The sequence below is a fragment of the Falco cherrug genome, chromosome 5, assembly GCF_023634085.1.
Source record: "Falco cherrug isolate bFalChe1 chromosome 5, bFalChe1.pri, whole genome shotgun sequence".
Lineage (NCBI taxonomy): Eukaryota > Metazoa > Chordata > Aves > Falconiformes > Falconidae > Falco > Falco cherrug.
The window spans coordinates 24,721,766-24,738,385 of record NC_073701.1 but is presented as its reverse complement, the minus strand read 5'-3'; the positions used below and the strand labels follow the sequence as shown (position 1 = coordinate 24,738,385).

At 49.6% G+C, this 16,620-nt stretch overlaps 1 protein-coding gene across 1 annotated transcript in view; it reads left to right on the top strand.

The window, feature by feature from the left end:
• B4GALNT3 (beta-1,4-N-acetyl-galactosaminyltransferase 3) overlaps positions 1–16,602 on the top strand; it is a 70,126-nt gene extending 53,524 nt beyond the window's left edge. Inside the window, exons 10-20 of the mRNA XM_055712533.1 lie at positions 271–414; positions 829–938; positions 1,833–1,933; positions 3,170–3,246; positions 3,797–4,805; positions 6,367–6,665; positions 7,053–7,206; positions 7,962–8,034; positions 8,500–8,653; positions 9,397–9,523; positions 10,311–16,602. Coding sequence (XP_055568508.1) covers positions 271–414; positions 829–938; positions 1,833–1,933; positions 3,170–3,246; positions 3,797–4,805; positions 6,367–6,665; positions 7,053–7,206; positions 7,962–8,034; positions 8,500–8,653; positions 9,397–9,523; positions 10,311–10,419 — 2,357 coding nt within the window. The 3' untranslated portion in view covers positions 10,420–16,602. The remainder of the gene's footprint in view (positions 1–270; positions 415–828; positions 939–1,832; positions 1,934–3,169; positions 3,247–3,796; positions 4,806–6,366; positions 6,666–7,052; positions 7,207–7,961; positions 8,035–8,499; positions 8,654–9,396; positions 9,524–10,310) is intronic.
• The last annotated feature ends 18 nt before the right edge of the window (positions 16,603–16,620 follow it).

The following is a 16,620-nucleotide window of genomic DNA, read 5'->3' as shown; positions in this document are numbered from 1 at the left end:
ATCACTGCGTTTATTTTCTTTCGGCGGTAGCCATGTTCCTACCCACAGCTTTTGTGTTTCCAGCTTTCTGAGTCAAAGCCTTTCCTTCCCACAGTGTCTTTGCAGTGAAGCTCCGGATCAGCACCATTTAGGCGTTGCTACGCCAGAGACAGCATTAGTGCCGTGGATGCAATGCCATTTGGAAAGGGCTGAACACTGGACAGGGGTGCTTACTGAGACAGGGGATGAATTAGCCCTTCCTCCCCCTTCTGTTGTCTCTCTGGTTTGTAGATGAGACGCTTTTAAAGATGGATGAGGTTGGGCATATCCCACAGACGCTGGCCAGTCACACGAGCCGTCGGGCTGACAGCACAGGCAGCAAGGCACACCCAGCTGACATGTTGAAGCCTGACCCCCGGGACACTCTTTACAAAGGTAAGACTTGCAAAGCGGTCGAGGAGGTAGCTGCAGCCTGTCACAGCACGTGCAGTAGCACAGCTGAGAAAGATTGCCCTCCTACACCACGGTTATCAAAGGCCACACTTTTTTTCTCCCCAGTCAGAAGAGAGGGGCAGCATACAATATCAGTCACGGTAGGAGACAAAGCACAAACTAAACCCAGCTCCTCTTTCTTGGCATCCATCTCACACAACATCCCCAGGCATAATACTTACATGTAAGTGCTGTAGAGGAATGTAAAGAAATGAGCTGTGCAAGATAGTTTGCTTTATGTTTCTGTTAGTATTTCATGTGCATAAGTGGAAACCAGGCACAGAAGCAGCTAAGCTGGTGCGTTGGTTGCAGCAGGGCTCCCCCAGCAACGCTTGCCTACGTGTTTCTTCTTCTCAGTGCCTCTGCTCAGCAAGTCTCGTGTGCGCCGAGCCTTGCCAGACTGCCCGTACAAGCCCAGCTACCTGGTGAATGGATTTCCTCTGCAGCGCTACCAGGGACTCCAGTTTGTAAGTTTTATTCCTTAAGCAGGTGCTTGCCCAGGGGAACACAAGGAGGAAAGAGGGAGACCCCATTAACCACGGGGACCTCTCCACTGATCTGAAGCTCCTGGGCAGATTTGACTGTGTGTCCCAGTACATGCCAAAGGACAATACCAAGAAAAGGGAGATGCTCACAGGTCTCACTGGGGTACAAGTGTGTGTGTGTGTGTGTCTTACAGAGCCCCTTGGACCTCAAACCAGAAAGCTGAGCTTGCCTTCACACAGAGCCTCACAAAGGCCAAGGATTTTATTCTCCACAGGGTGAACTGTAGTCTGTGTGAACTACTAAAGCCCCTGACAAGCTTAAAACTAGTCTTGAGGCCGAGCTCACATTTGTGGGGCATGCGACATATCAGGGATTAATCCCCTGCATAGCAGAGCAGGCTCTGAGGTCTGCTGGGGACAGGTCACCTGCATGGTTTGCCCTCCCTGGATGCCAGTGCAAGCCAGCATTCCCCAGGGGGCTCACAGCCAGGGCAGCCCCAGCTCCCTCAGCTTTGCCTGGAGGTCTCCCCACATGCTTCGTTGGCTCCTGTGATCCCCTGCACCTCTTCAGGAGGACTTGCCCACCTCTGCCCCAGCTAATTCTTGCTCTGTTAGAGGACTTAAATGCACAATTACAGAGGTGGACAAACAGATGGCGAGAGAAAGAGAAAAAGGCACACCCATGCACACATCCTAGCATGCTTCCTTCTTTTTTCAGTTCTTGCACTCTGCTGCTGGGTGCCTTGGAGAAGCAAATAGTAAGCAACCCCTGCTCCCTCAAAAGAACTTGTCACCCTGCAGCTGTGTCTTGGTCACCTTGTGACTGATATGCGGCATTTATGAGGATTTTACTGTGTTTTCCTTGTTTCTTCCCAGGTTCATTTATCCTTTGTTTACCCGAATGATTACAGCCGCCTGAGCCACATGGAGAAAGACAACAAATGCTTCTATCAGGAAAACCCTTATTACTTGGAAAGGTAGGATGCTGCAAATGTGGGTTTCTAGCAGGGGGGGAGGAGATGATTTGAAGGCTGGAATTGAGGTGGAATTTCATACTCACTTCTGTAGGACTCTCTTAAATATCCCCTAAGCCTTGCAAAACATTAAGCATTTAGTTTCTTTCAATAACTTAGGCTTCCTTTAAGTGAAACTACATTTAGGTCTCAAGGGGAAGCTGCCATGCTTCTCTTGCTCTATTAACCCAGTAGCTGAGTCAGAGCATGTTTGTTCCATTACATCAGGGATCCAGCAGCTGGAGCCTCCTGATGGCTGTCACTGTGAAAACCAAACCGTGCTCACCACCAGGCATCTCTTTGGGGAAAGAAATGCATGTTGTTCATCTTTTTACTGGGGTCCAGCTCCCAGCGGTGGCCCTGTGAGGGAGCCATCACTCGTGTCTTCCCCCGTGCAACAGGCAGACACCTTGTGTGAACACTCTGCTCTGTTTGGGAGGACTTGTTTGCAGGATAAGGAGAGCCACTTTTCCAATGAGATAACTGGTGGTGGCTTCCCCATGCTCAGGATCTTCTTCCTCCTCCAGGACTATTTTGAGGGCTGGAACAACACACCGTATTGTAGGTTTGGGAGGGAACTCCTGGGACTGGGGTTCATAGTGAAGGGTGGAGAAGGTGGCTGCCATGGTCTGGAAGGTGCTACTCAGGTTTATTGCTTTGGTAATTATTTTGTAGTGTGATAGGATTTGGGAACTAGGGGGCCCATTTTGCTTGGCTTCAGTGCACATGGAGGAAAACAGTCCTGGAAATCCCTCCCAAAAGCTTGAAGCATAGGCATATGAGGACAGCACACACACAGTGGTGGTATGAGAGAAGAGAGGGAGTTCATTGCAATTGCCTGCCTTGGCTGCTTTTGCAGCATGATGACTTGTGTTGGTGAGCGCTACATCGTAAGCAAGCTTTAAGGGAGGCTAAAGAAGTGTTTCAGGGTACTTATACTGGGATTTCCTCCTGCACTTACGAGAAAATACCGGAGAGGCTTGAGGTGATGAGCAAGGTAAATGGGTGTCTTTGACGGTGCAGAGTAAGATCTGATTGCACAAAGATATGAAAGATGGTGATGGTGATAGGAAAAGGAGGATCTAGAGATGCTGGGTAGATGTATAATAATGGACCATCACCTCTGAAGCAGTGGCCGTAATTTATTTGGAGAGGGAAAAGTAGCTTTCATCCAACTCGTGTTTTGCCCTTCCCTCTCAGATTTGGATTTTACAAGTACATGAAAATGGATCAGCCAGAGAAGAGCCTGGACTCTGGAGAAAATATAGACCAGCCAGGTAGGGGCCCTAATGTCAGAGCCTGGAGGATCCTTTTACCTGTCATTTTCGTGTGTGATTTTCCAGCACCAGCTTAAAGAAGCTGTTGACTTTCCGTACAAAGGAGGTCACAGCCATTCCCTGTCAGATTGCTGTGGTTGGGAGATTTTTGCTGCCAATTCCACATCTCTTAAGGGCAGGCTGGGAAGTCACCAAACGGTGGCCAATACCAGCAAAAATGTGGGCAGAAGCAATGGAGCCAAAGGTGTGCGGCATGGCAGCTTATACTTACACCTGCCCTGCAAAGCTGTGGCCAGACAAACAGCTAAAGGCAAAGCCAGACACCTCCACAGCGTCTGGCAGTGCTGGCTCATAGGGTGCTGAGCAGGTAGGTACCAGCAAGAGCACAGTGCCTGTGTGTGAGAGCATCCCTGTCCCTCTCACCCACTCAGCAGGAGAGGCAATGCTGAGGTGAGGTGAGAGTAGCTGCCCCCAGCAGGGTGGGTGCCTGGGTCAGGATGGGGAAGGCTGCGGGAGGGTGCCAGAGGTGTAACTGCAGTTACTCCCGCAGGCTCCCAGGAGGGGAACCTGGACGACCTGCAGTATGCGGAGCAGGACATGGAGGATACCAGTCCCCCCAAGCGCCCCAGCACAGGGAGAGCAAAGCTGGCAGGCAACGATCCCAGCAGCGTGGTGGGCAGCGATAACGTTCGTGAGGACTATTCCTTCCGGGAGCGCCGTCGGCTCCTCTCGGTGGTGGATGGTGGTGTAGGAGAGGGGCTACGGAGGAGAAGGACAAAGAGGTCTGGTGTCAAATCAGCCACACTGGTGTCTGCCAACCAAAGCCTTAGCCAGGCTGCCCTAGAGGGGAAGCCAATAATGAAGAGACCCCGTTTAAAAGCTGGTGTCAAAGACAACTCCAGGAGCCCTCCACAGCACGCCAGGGTCATCCAGGGGAGAGCGCCTGTTAAAAAGGCAAACCCTCCTTCTAGGACCATGTCTGAAAGGCAGCAGCCTCTCGGAGGCCCTAGGGACTCAGGGGTCACAATTCCCAAAAGGATGAGACCTCGAGGAGACCTGAGCACCGCTAAGGATGGGCTGCAGCCAGAAAGCACCGTGCCAGCCAGGAAAGGAGGCCCAGTGTCTGGCAAAGCTGCTGGGCGCACAGTGAGCGCTGCCAGCCCCGGCCCGCAGCCTGGGCTGCCGCAGTGGCTGAACCAAGTGGAGTCCTACATTGCTGAGCAGAAGGCGGACAATGGTGAGGACGTGGGCAAAGGAGAGGCACAGGTGGCATCTCCTGTGCAGGGCAAGTCTGGACCTGTGCCAGCAGAAGAAGAAGAGGAAGAGGCAGATGGGGAACCAGAGGAGGAAGATGAAGAGGATTTCGATTACGTACCAGTGTTCGACCAGGCGGTGAAGTGGGAGCAGACCTTCAGCATGAGCAACCTGGACTTCCATATGCTGCGTACAGACTGGATTGACCTGAAATGCAACACGTCAGGAAACTTGCTGCTAAGAGAAAGGGAAGCCCTGGAAGTCACACGTGTCTTCTTGAAGAAGCTCAACCAAAGGACGAAAGGGTAAGGCACAGTGTAAAAACCAAGGGGCGGTGTCCCAGAGCTGGTATACGATGCTGCACGGGGAATACCTGTTGTGTAAGGAGCTAGTGGGAATCAGAGGGTAAACTAGATGTGGAAAATAAAGACTTCAGGCAAGGATTCTGTGTAGAAACCCAGGCTTTAAATACCTCTTTTGGCTGAGAAATGGGAGTTGTTGGGCACCAGACCATGTCTGGGGGCTGAATATTGCCCTCCAGCAGCTGGTGGCAGTAAACATGAAAGATTGGAGGTTTTCATCGAGCTGGCATCACTGGCCTTTTGCTGGCTTGGGTAGGTGTTGAGTGCACATATGAGCATTTTATCAGCAGGAGATTAAGAAACCCTGCTGATATGAAGTAGGACTGGAGCTCCTTGTGCTTGTGCTTTGATGTTTGCCACATCTCAACTTGTGAATCACTTGGGACATAGGACCAGAAAGGACTTACCAGATACTGTGGATCAGTACACTGACCTGAGAGACAACCAAGTACCCTACACTGTTAGCTGAATGTGTGCACCTCCTTCTTAAAACTAGCTAGATTTCTGCATCGTAGTACTGATTTGGGAAGATGTTTCAGCTCCTCACTTCTTTGATGACCCACTGGAGATCAGCTTTTGCTGGTACTCTGTTTTTACATGGTCTTGATATAGTTTTCTTTCTTCTCAAGACACCATCTTCATTGCCTTTGTGGCAAACAGATGTACCTTCTCTGAGCCTCTAGAAGCCAAACAATCCAACTCCTGGCCCTTCTGTTGAGATGGCCTCAGTTTCCATAATTTTCCTATCTGTTGTTCTCCATGCAGGTTTCAGTTTGAGTTAGTTTTCCTGTATATAAGTGACCATTGTCCTGCATGTTTTATAGAATGGGTCTTATTAGTTCCCAATCCCTGCTGGAAGTAGTTCTAATGCTACATCTTAAGATCACATTTGTTTTTTCAGGGTCACATCAGTCACAGTCACAATGTGACTGATCAGTACATACACGCTTTTCTCAGCATTTTTAACTGATGAGCGTCCATTTTGCAGCAGAAACTCTTGTTACGATCTGAAAGGCCACGACCTGGCATTTCATCCTGTTTTGGCCATTCTGAACCTACAGCTCACCCCACTTTTTACTGTATGATTGCTCAGTCCAGCTCCGTGTTTCTGGCTGATCAGCTGCTATGAGCCAAATTCACTAGCCCAAACATACTCCTTGTGCCAAGACCATTGTAGGAGGTGTTGAATACACTCACTATTACCAGCCCTACGATCATTCAGACACATTTGTTATTTTCTGTGTCACCTTCATTTTGTTTCCCTTGCCAGCTATTTTCTCTTGGATGGAATCCCAGGTCTAATCCCACATGCTTGTGGATTTAGGAAACAGGTGCTAAAGCTTCCCATGGGACTTCGGAAGCAGTGTGGCAAAGCAGGGGGAAGCAGGGGACAAAAAGGTTTGCGCTAGCTGGGAGGAAAGAGCCTAGCAGAGCTGAATGGGCTGGAGGTGGGAAAGGGGCTGGTGTACGGGGAACATGCCCACCCCAGCTGTATCTCCTGCAGGCGGTTCCAGCTGCGGCGTATCGTGAATGTGGAGAAACGGCAGGACCGCATGCGGGGCAGCCGCTACCTGCTGGAGCTGGAGCTGCTGGAGCAGGGAGAGCGGCTCGTCCGCTTCTCCGAGTATGTCTTTGCACGGGGCTGGCAGGGCATTGGTGGCGAGGAGGAGGAGGAGAGGAAGATGAGGAACCTGGCATGGGGTCGCCGGCGGCACCTGATGGCTGTGGCAAATGAGCCAGAGCTGTGCTGGCCCCAAGGCTTTTCCTGGAACCACCGTGCTATGGTTCACTTCGTGGTGCCAGGTAAGGGGGACCTGCCTCCCTGGGACATCGAGGGATGGCACGGTGGGCAGTTCCCGTGAAGGGCAGTCCTGAACAGTGGGGCTGGGCCAGCCTCAACCGTCTTGTTTGGGTCACTTCCAACTTCTATTCTGTCCAAGTTAAACCCCCTCAGAAACATGACAGGGCCCAACCTCCTATGGCTTATAAGCGCAAAGAAAACTCCTGTCAGGGAAAGAACCCACACTGATTTCTGGGCATTTTTGTCCAGGTTTTCAGCCTGGGCCCATTTCAGCATCCCTGCAAGGTTAGCAGGGTTTGAGGGGAGGCAAGAAGCCTTGCCTATTGAGAAGCCACACCATTTTTGAAATAAGTTTTGCTTTGATTCTCTCCCTCTTACAATACAACCAGTGAAAAACCAGGCACGTTGGGTGCTGCAGTTCATCTCTGACATGGAAGAGCTGTTCCGAGTCACTAAGGACTCATACTTCAACATCATCATCACAGACTACAGCAGCGATGACATGGATGTAGAGAAGGCTCTGAAAAGGTCTGCTTTGCACAGGTGAGAGTACTGCTTGGTCATGAAAAGCTGCTACCTGCACGTGCCTGCAAACACAGCATATCTGCCCGTCTCCGTGTATTGACCAGCCACAGCCTCCTGCAGCTGGAAACCCAATGATAACATCCATCCAGACCTTGCACATAGACATGAATATATTGTTGTTATAATGTACATGGACATATACTGCATATAATAGTGGTATAAAACTGTAAGGCGATACTTGTTGTAGTCATCCATCCAGATGTGCCTCTTTTCTCCTGGCTTTTGGTCAAGTTTGCCAGAGAGAAGAGAAAGCAAGGCTCAACAGTGATGGGGCAAGGGGACGGCAGAGTAGATAAGCAAGCTGTGAGAAATGGGACAGAGAGAGTGGAGGCCTCTGGGGACTCTGCTTGCTGGAGTAACTCTCTGGCTTACTCTACTCTGATCTGAACCATCCTTGGCTGGTCATTTCCTTTATGTGCCAGGGGTTCCCAGTAACAGGTCTAGTCCTAGGATAGAGCTGGACTAGAGATGAGGAGACTTTTGCCAGGGACTGCCCTATCCTTGCTGCACAGGGGGAAGACCCTCAGGGCACACTGGGAACGGGAGCACTACTGAGCTTGCGCACTCACACAGCAAAGGCTTTCCTCCTCGAGAGGGTGCACGGCTGCAAGGGCAGCTCCACAGCATGATGCCTGCGGTGTACCACTCCAGTGCTGCTTTCTGTGCTTGCCAGCATGCGTGCACTGAACTTCTCTTTCCCATCTGACCCTCAGCTATCGATACTTGAAGCTGACAGGAAATTTTGAGCGTTCTGCTGGGCTGCAGGCGGGGATAGACCTCGTGACGGTAAGCCTGTGGAGGGCTTTGGGGTGGACAGGGAATTTTTTTGTACGTGTCTGGCTCTGCCTCTGCCTTTCATACACTGGTTTTTAGGGAAGAGAATAGCCTAGCAGACCAGAGCAAATGTAGGTGTGTTTCCTGTCCCTCCAGAGTAAGGGTCTCCCCCTTTATTCTGAGGAGCCAGTTCTTTTTTTGTGGGTTCTTGGTCCACTTGCTGGGACTATCAGACAGGAGGGAAATCAGCAGTAGCAGCTTTGTGATACTGGTTCTGCCAGGTCATAGTCATAGTATTTCATACCCATCGTTGAATAGCCACTCAATGGCCTTTTTGCCAGCCCTTAGGGTCTCAGTTTCTGATACAGCAATGAATGGCTCTTTAATTCAACTCCCATATCTCTGTCTTCCTGCCCCTCAAGAAAGACTTACATAAAGTCAACCTATTTTTTTCCCAACCGGCGTGGTTGGTTCCAGGACCCACACAGCATCATTTTCCTGTGTGACCTCCACATCCACTTCCCAGCTGGAGTCATTGATTCAATCCGGAAGCACTGCGTGGAAGGCAAGATGGCCTTTGCACCCATGGTCATGAGGCTGCACTGTGGCATGTCCCCACAGTGGCCTGACGGTAAGAGGGAGTGGAGCCTTTTTGGCTCAGACCCTGGGGAACGGGGAAAGAAGGAGGGTGCCTGCCACCTCTAGATTTGTTCCTCTGGTGCTATTGAGACCTGGCACTTAAGGTACTTCCAGGGCCACTAGGTGAGAGTGCATTTGAGATGGAATGGGGTTTAACAGTGTCAGGTTTTTGGAATCTGAGATCAGATTGCTAGCAGAGCCCTTTATATGACATTTCTCCTGGTCATTTCCTGGGGCTCCCTATGGATTAGAGGAATTTGGAAAACCCCACCTTTACTCCTTTCTGTCCCTTTCTCTCTTTTCTTAGGGGCCACAGCTTGTCCTGAGGAGAGCTGGTAGCCCAGGGGTGAGGGAAGCCAGCCCAAGTCAGGGGGAGGAAAGTGGCACCGACCATCTGAGTAGGATTTCCTGTAGACAGAGGTGGCCATCCTGAGCCACCCAGGCACAGGGACGACCCTTTGAAGCTGGGGCAGTCCAGGTACATTAGGTACTCCGCTGCCAGACAGGGGATGTGAGAGGCTCTGCTAACAAGTTCACAGGACAGCCCATGCTGTCTGTCTGCAAGCCTTTTTCACTTCCCAAGGCTTTAATATGGTTGGCTCTGCCTTGGTGCTGTTGACTCTCTGGTGTCAACATCGTGCTAAAACTAGCTTGAGTCTCACTCCAGCAGCCCTGCTGGAGTCATCAGTGGTTCAAAGTGCCAACATACCTGTGTGTCTTTTGTGCTGTCCTCAGGCTACTGGGAGGTGAATGGGTTTGGTCTCCTGGGCATATACAAGTCTGACCTGGACAAGATTGGAGGCATGAACACAAAAGAATTTCGGGACCGCTGGGGAGGAGAGGACTGGGAACTGCTGGACAGGTAGGCATCCATTGTCATCACTCATTTGCGGAGGGGAAACCCATTAGGTTCTGGAGGACCAATGGCCAGGGGACTGGGGATCTGAGGAGACTGAGGTGACTAATGCCACCATAAGTTTAGTCAGCGAGGGAGAGTCTCTGAGCATGTCCTGACCTCAAACCTAGTAGGCGAGTGGACAGCAAGAGCTGTTTCCTGGTGCCTCCCAGCCACGCTGCTGGCTGGCCACGGGCAGCTCAGGCGCTGGTGCTCGTGAAGACTTTGCCCTCTTCAAGCAGTGTGGTGCACAGTGGGTCCAGTTTGGGTCCCTCAGACTTCCCGTACGACTTACAGCAATTATGCAGAAGAGCAACTGTCAGAGAGACATTTAAAGATCACAAGGTACAGTTGCAATTTCTGAGAGGTTTATGATGAGGGATCTCTGCTGTACAAATCCTCCGTCTCTGGGTTTATAGTTCTACGGTTTGGGGCCTGTCCTGTCTTTTCTGTCAGATGACTGCAGAAAAGACTAGCATCCTGAACAATCCCATGTTGCCAACTGTCTTTCCTCCTAGCCTGGCATCTGCAGGACACTCCTGACCAGTCCTGCTCCAAAGGGTTCACAAGCGTTCAGCAGGTGTCATTAGATGCCTGTTTAGGCATGTGAGATACCCCTGAGCTGTTCTGGACTCTCTGGTTTGATTGCAGTCTCTTGACAACAGCACAACTTAACACAGATTTCCTGGGGCTGAGCCCCCCAGTATCTGTGTGACCAAGTTTTCCCTAAGTCTGCCCTTCTCCTTTCTGCTAGGATCCTGCAGGCCGGGCTGGAGGTGGAGCGTCTCTCCCTGAGAAACTTTTTCCACTGGTTTCACTCGAAGCGGGGCATGTGGAACCGGCGCCAGCTGAAGACCCTGTAGCCTTCAACCCCAAAGCTGCTCGGCAGCACTGTCCACCATCTCGTCTTGACGTGCACTTTATCGAGGCACCCAGCCGAGCACACAAACTCTTCCTCTGCCTCCAGAGCCCTCTGATGGGATGGCACAGCCGAGGAAGGGATGGTCAGGCTAAGGGAGCGGGAGCTTCTCTTGTGAGCCATTGTATCCGAGACGTGGGATCCGTGTCTTGCTGGGAAGGCATGTGGGCGAGACGTCAACACGTGAAGCAACCAACTTGTGTTTCCTGCCATGCAGTCTGGCGGATGGTGCAGTGGGAGAGGTGCCATGTGTCCCACCCGTTGAGTCTTGCGTGGTGCAAACCAAACAAACACAAATCCCAGCTAAGCCCAGAATGCTTTATTTAGAGTAACACAGCTTCTCTTTCAATACCTGAATGAAAAAAAGATAAAAAAACCCAACCTTTCCCTTTTCCCCTCCTTCTCCCTCTCTCTGGTATCTGTGCCTTTGGACAAGGGACCAAAGTAAGTTCTCTGAACTGTGTTGTGTCCGCATGCCCATGTGCTGACCCAAGCAAACCTGGATGTGGAGGAGCTGATAGGCACTTTAGGCTGCTGGTGCTTAGACGTTTCTCTGTGCTTTTCACTTTAGTAATTTTTAAAAACTGTGCTCATATTCAGTGAATTATGGGCCATGGATGGAGATGCAAGTACACTTCCCTTATGAGAGCCACGTTTGCCTGCAGCTGGGTGAGGTGGCAGGGGTTGATGTTACAACTCCACCTAAATTATTGATCCACTGCCTGAGGATAGTGGAGGGGTTATACAGAGAAGCTAGGAGGGCATCTCAGGAGGAATTTTGCAGCCTTATATGACAGACATGTGTGTTTGTCCTAACAATATCAGGGAAACCCTAGCAGGGAAGAAGTGGCAATATTTTATTAGTTGAAATATTGTTGTTTTGTCAGAAAAAAGAGGAGACAGAGTATTCTGCTCTCTAAATCCTGTACATTTATGCATCATCTAAAGGTTAATTTAATAAGTTATGGCCTCACAGTTATGTCTTGTCATAGTTTGACTTTTATGTAAAGAGCAGGCTTCTTGATTGAAGAACCAGCACAGCTGTTGGTGCTTCATCGCCGGAACAGCCTTGGGAGCTCTGGCCCAGTACGGAGGAGGTGTCCTCAGGCCTTAGCACGTGCACTGGGTGCAGAGAACAGCAAGGACAGAAGAAGATTGAGTGAGTAAAAGGATGGGCAGACCCATGCTGGCATTGACCCAAGAACTGTGGGAAGAGCCCCTGTCCACACCTGGCCTGATGCTACAGGGAATTCTCATCCCCTAAAACTCCTGTTAATGTAAGGCAAGATTTTTTACCCCTGTAACCATTTTACAAGACTACAGAAAGTCAGAAATCCCAGCACAATCAGTGCCCTGCACTGGAGCTTCAGTGTCCACATACCTTGCTGAAAAAGCTGCTACCAGTCTCAAGCTTCAAGGGAGAGCATGACATAGGATGCTGCTCACGGCACCTGGCTCTGTGCGGAGTTGCTGAGAAGTGAGTAACGGAGGTATGCAGGATACAAGCAATGCTGACATGCTATTAGACTTGTTTGTGTTTTGTGCTGATAGAGTGGATGCCATTTCAGAATAGGCATTCGTTTATTAATTCTGTGGTGCTTGACAAGTCCATCAGATTGCACTATTGCAGTAGAAAACTGAACATGCAAGTTCTGGCACGTGAGATAGAAATCTTGTCAAATCATCTGCTTGCCTCAGTCTGGGTTTTGTGACTGATGGAGTCCGAAAAAGTCAACTAGATTTCAGGAAGTTCTACTGTGCAGTGTGCAGCTGTGGTGAGAAGTGAAGAAACGGCTGTGTCTCTGGAGCCTGTGACAGAATGCAGACACTGAGTATCTCAGAAGAGGCAGCCTTAGCCTTTTGCCCAAGCCAGAGCAGTCTTTTTGTTGAGAAAAAGTACGTTACCCATGTGGAGACTAAATGAAACACTGCAGCTGGGGCAAGAGGGAAGAGGATGACAACGGTCAACACTATTATTTCTTTTTAGATGTGTCATAGGAGTTGAGGAGGCCAAAGCCCTGTGATGCAACGTTGCAATAAGCTCTGCTTCTGCCTGGAATGTGCAGTGTCAGTCATGCTCTCGGTGCCTGTTGGAGCCTGTGCTTCATGCAAACACAGGCACAACCCCGCGAGTGTGCAGGTGAGCTGCTCTCCAGGCTTTGGGACTGCGCCTCCGCAGCCTGTCTGGGCTAGCTCTGTCACGCAATCCCTGTGGAATGGGGAGAGGCTGGCAGGGAGTGTGAGCACTGAGACATGGTAAGGCGTTAGCAGGACCCAGCTGTTTGGCCCCATCGAGCAGAGAAAGGCATGATGCCCATTTTGCAGATGGAGAACTGGTAGATTCAATGGTGGCCCTTATGTCATGCACAGGAAGGATGGGTTATTTGTACCATGTGCTTTCACATCTGGCTTCAATGTGGTCTGCAGCACCTAAAGTTAGCAACTGGTGTTCATCTGCAGACTCTGGAAAGAATTAGGTGCATCCAGAAGGTAGCTCACTTGGCTTAAATGATATGAGTAACTCTTCCTCCTCACCAAAGAGCATAGTCAGCAAAGAGTGAACTGGAAAGGAGGGTGCAGCCCTCACTCCAGCACTGCCAGGGGAATGTGAGGATTTCACCTTCTTCCTTCCTTCATGCCTTGTAACCCAGGCCAGTGGCAAGCAGGACTGGTTACCTGGTGAAGACTCCTTGGTGGACATGTAAGGAGTTAGTAGGTTTCAGCCTAGTTTCCTGATGGCCAGTGAATCCACTGTCAAAGTTGCCATCACGAATATCTTTCCCTTTCTAGCACAGTGAGGATTTTTAGTTGGTATTTAAGCATTGCGGTAGTAAATGTGATTAATACTAATTGGCATTAGTTGGCAGCCTCCATGGAGGAGCATGGAGGGAGCCCATGGGGGCAAAAGCTGTCTTCCAGCCTGCATGCTCAGAAGCTGTTGTGAGTTGTAGGGAGAGAAGGGGCTACACGCTCCTCGACTTGCCAGCCAGCAGCAAGTCTTGCAGAAGCGGCACCGGGCTTTGCTCTGAGGCTGCAGCCCCTCTTCCAAACCAACCGCAGTTTTTCTCCCCAGACAGAGTCATGAAGAGGGAGGGAGCAGGGAGCATGGCAGGAGCAGGTAGTCCCGCAGCCATGCAGTGAAAGGATGTGGTCATCCAGGGCAGTGGCCAGGCCACTGCGGTCCCTGATCGCCAGGTGTTTTGTCACATCATTAAGTGTTGCGTGGCACACACTGCTGCTGCAAGGAGGGCTCATCCCTGGGTCCAGCACAGCTTCTGAAGAGCAAAAGGGAACGTGGCTTTGCCGTGGCCAGGAAGCTGACTTCCCCCCCAGCAGTCAACCTCATTTCTGTTACTGGGATCTTTTTAGGAGCCTGAGTTTGCGGTGAAGTCTGCCCCACGTTTCTGGCTTTCGTGCACATCCTGGCTATGTCCTGCCTTGATGGCAGGAGGAAATCAGTTGCATGGGATTTCCTGTGCAGCAGGCAGGCAGGCAGGCAGGAGGGAGCTGGGGACAGCTGGGGAAGCGATGGGCCATGCTGCAGAAGAGACTTTTCCTGGGGCAGGATGTGGCCAGGCTGGGACCCCGGGCCCCCAGGCACAGGTTGCACGGCAAGGGGGCTCTACCTACAAATGCCGATACCATCTTCAGGACCGAATTGTGGGGCTGAGGATTGTTTTGCAGATCAGCAAGGGAAATGTAGAAGGGCTAGCTTTTATTCTGAGAGAAATGTATTGTGTGAAAATTATGGTGTGACTTGTTTTGTCCTTGTCTTTAATGTTTGCCTAGTATGAACATCTCGCCTCTCCTCATCGCCTACAAATGTCTGAAGTTGTTTTTTAGATACCGATGCCTTGTGTTAAAAATCTTAATAGTACCTTTGAACTATCTGCCTTAAAGTGGGTCTGTGCCTTCAAGACAACTCCTGGGCCACCTCTCTGTCGGAGCTGGGGGTTACACTGATTCTCCTTCATGTTTTATAAATACATTGTCTTTCTACAAGAGCTGAGTTCCATCCGTGTGTTTGTTACACCCATGTCACAGGCATTAGAAACCAAATGTTGCTCCTCTGGCTTCATATGACCAAAGGTGTAGGCAATACCAGAGAGACAGGTCACTCTCTGCCCCAGCCAGTGAGAGCTGTGCTGCAGGTGGTGGGTAGGTGATGCAGTGAGCAAGGTTAGCCAGGAGCGAGGTTCATTTCAGTCCCCACTAGGGCTGTAGGAAGTGGGATGGCAACAAAACAGTTTTTCTCGTGTCTTCCTGGGTTCATGTGAAACAAGGTAGAAACATTGGACAAATAAGTGTCCCTGCAAAGCACAAGTGCGATGTGATCATAGAGAATGCGGAGGAAAAAATGGTCTCTCTCACAAGCAGGGGACGATTCCTGGAGAAGACCACAGGTGAGAGCCTAGACCTGAGCTCAGTACTTGGCACGGCCTGCACAAATGGGAGGTCAGCTTTCATGGCAGCTGCTTATTTACATTCAAATTTGGCCCCTTTTTGCTTCAGATGTGCCTCCTCTCAGTATAAAAAGCTTGGCAGGAATGGGACTCAGACATGGCGAGGGAAGAAGGCAGCCAAGGTTGCTAATGAGTCTGCTTCCATTATAATGAGAAACTGTTATTAAAGGTGGTGGAGGGGGAAGGCATTCCAGCGCACTGCCAGCACTCTGCTCTCCTGGGCTGGGCGACGGGAATCCCTCTCTGATCAGGCAGCCCTGTGTGCCACTGTACCTGACCTGGCAGCTCTTTGAGATGATGATGTTGAAGTCTGGTAATGAAATTCCCCTCACTGCTTCTTTCCCGGCTGAAACTTTTCTTTTTTTCTCTCTCTTTACATTCAGTCATCAATGCTAATTGCTTTGCCTCCTGCTCTGTGAAACAATGAGTCACAGGATTTGGGATCTGCACATGGGGTGTGTAATTTTTTACCTTTTCATGAACCCAGCTGGCCAGTAGTGGCTGAAATCCCTTAGCTGGTGGTTTTGTGTTGGCTAGAACTAGTTTTGCAGCCTCTACAGTGAAGCCTTGTCCTAGAGGAGAGTAGAATAATGGAGGCTTCCCAGAAACATTCACCCCTGTTTGCTGTCGGCCTCAGCAGAGACTGAGGACCCACAAAAGCAGCAAACGCGGTGTCACTCCAGACCCGCCATCCCCCAGACAAAGGGGAGGATGGGACTTTACCTGCTTCACCAAACAGATCCCAGACTGTGCGCAGGTTTGCTGATTTAAATTCTGGTAAATATGCAACTGGCATTTTCCACCCTACTCTTTCTATGCAACTTTCCTTCAGCTGCAAAAAAGCTGCTGTCATTTGCAGCTAATAGCTGATGCTGGCCCATAGCCTTTGCCCACAAGATCATCCACACCCTCTCCAGAAAAAAGCACCACCCATGACTTACACAGAAATTTAGTTCTTTAAAGTCAAATGAAACCTGCCTGTATCTGGGTTGTTTAAGTGTCAGACACTCCAGTAGCTCTTGAAGACCAGTATGTGGACATTTTTGTAACATTTCTTTCTCAGAGGTGGCAAGAGTATACAAAATGAAAAATCCATGTTGAATTCTAATTCTGCTGTACAATGAAGAAAATAATAGTCAGAAGAGCATGCCATTATTTAAATAGGCTTACACCAGGCTATTAAAATATCAAATTTTTGGCACATTACAGAGTTACAAAATCTAGGATAAAAAATTTTTACTCTTTCAAAAAAAATCTGAAAAATCATTACTTCAAAGACTTTCTTTTTTTTTTTTTATGGAAACAAATGGTTCTAGTACAAGAGAGTTCCCAGCATTGTCAATATAAAAATGATATATTTAAAAACATTTGTGGTAGTGATAGACCTTAAATTATAATGGTGATTTTTTAAATAAAGTGATAAACTATGCACCTGTCATTTCTTATTGTGACAATAAGTCTAGAGTGGTCTTCCTATGTATAATGTTTCTTCCTTTTTTACTAAATATTGTCAGGCTATTCTGACATCATTCCTGATAGGTCCCTGGCGATGACTTCAGACTTTAACAGCTATTTTCTGTCATTGTTAATTTTCCAATGCCGAAAATATCTGATTGTTTTCTTAACTGTGTTGCCTTTAATTTTAAACAACTAGGAAAACATTTGAACTGGTTTTAGCCTCA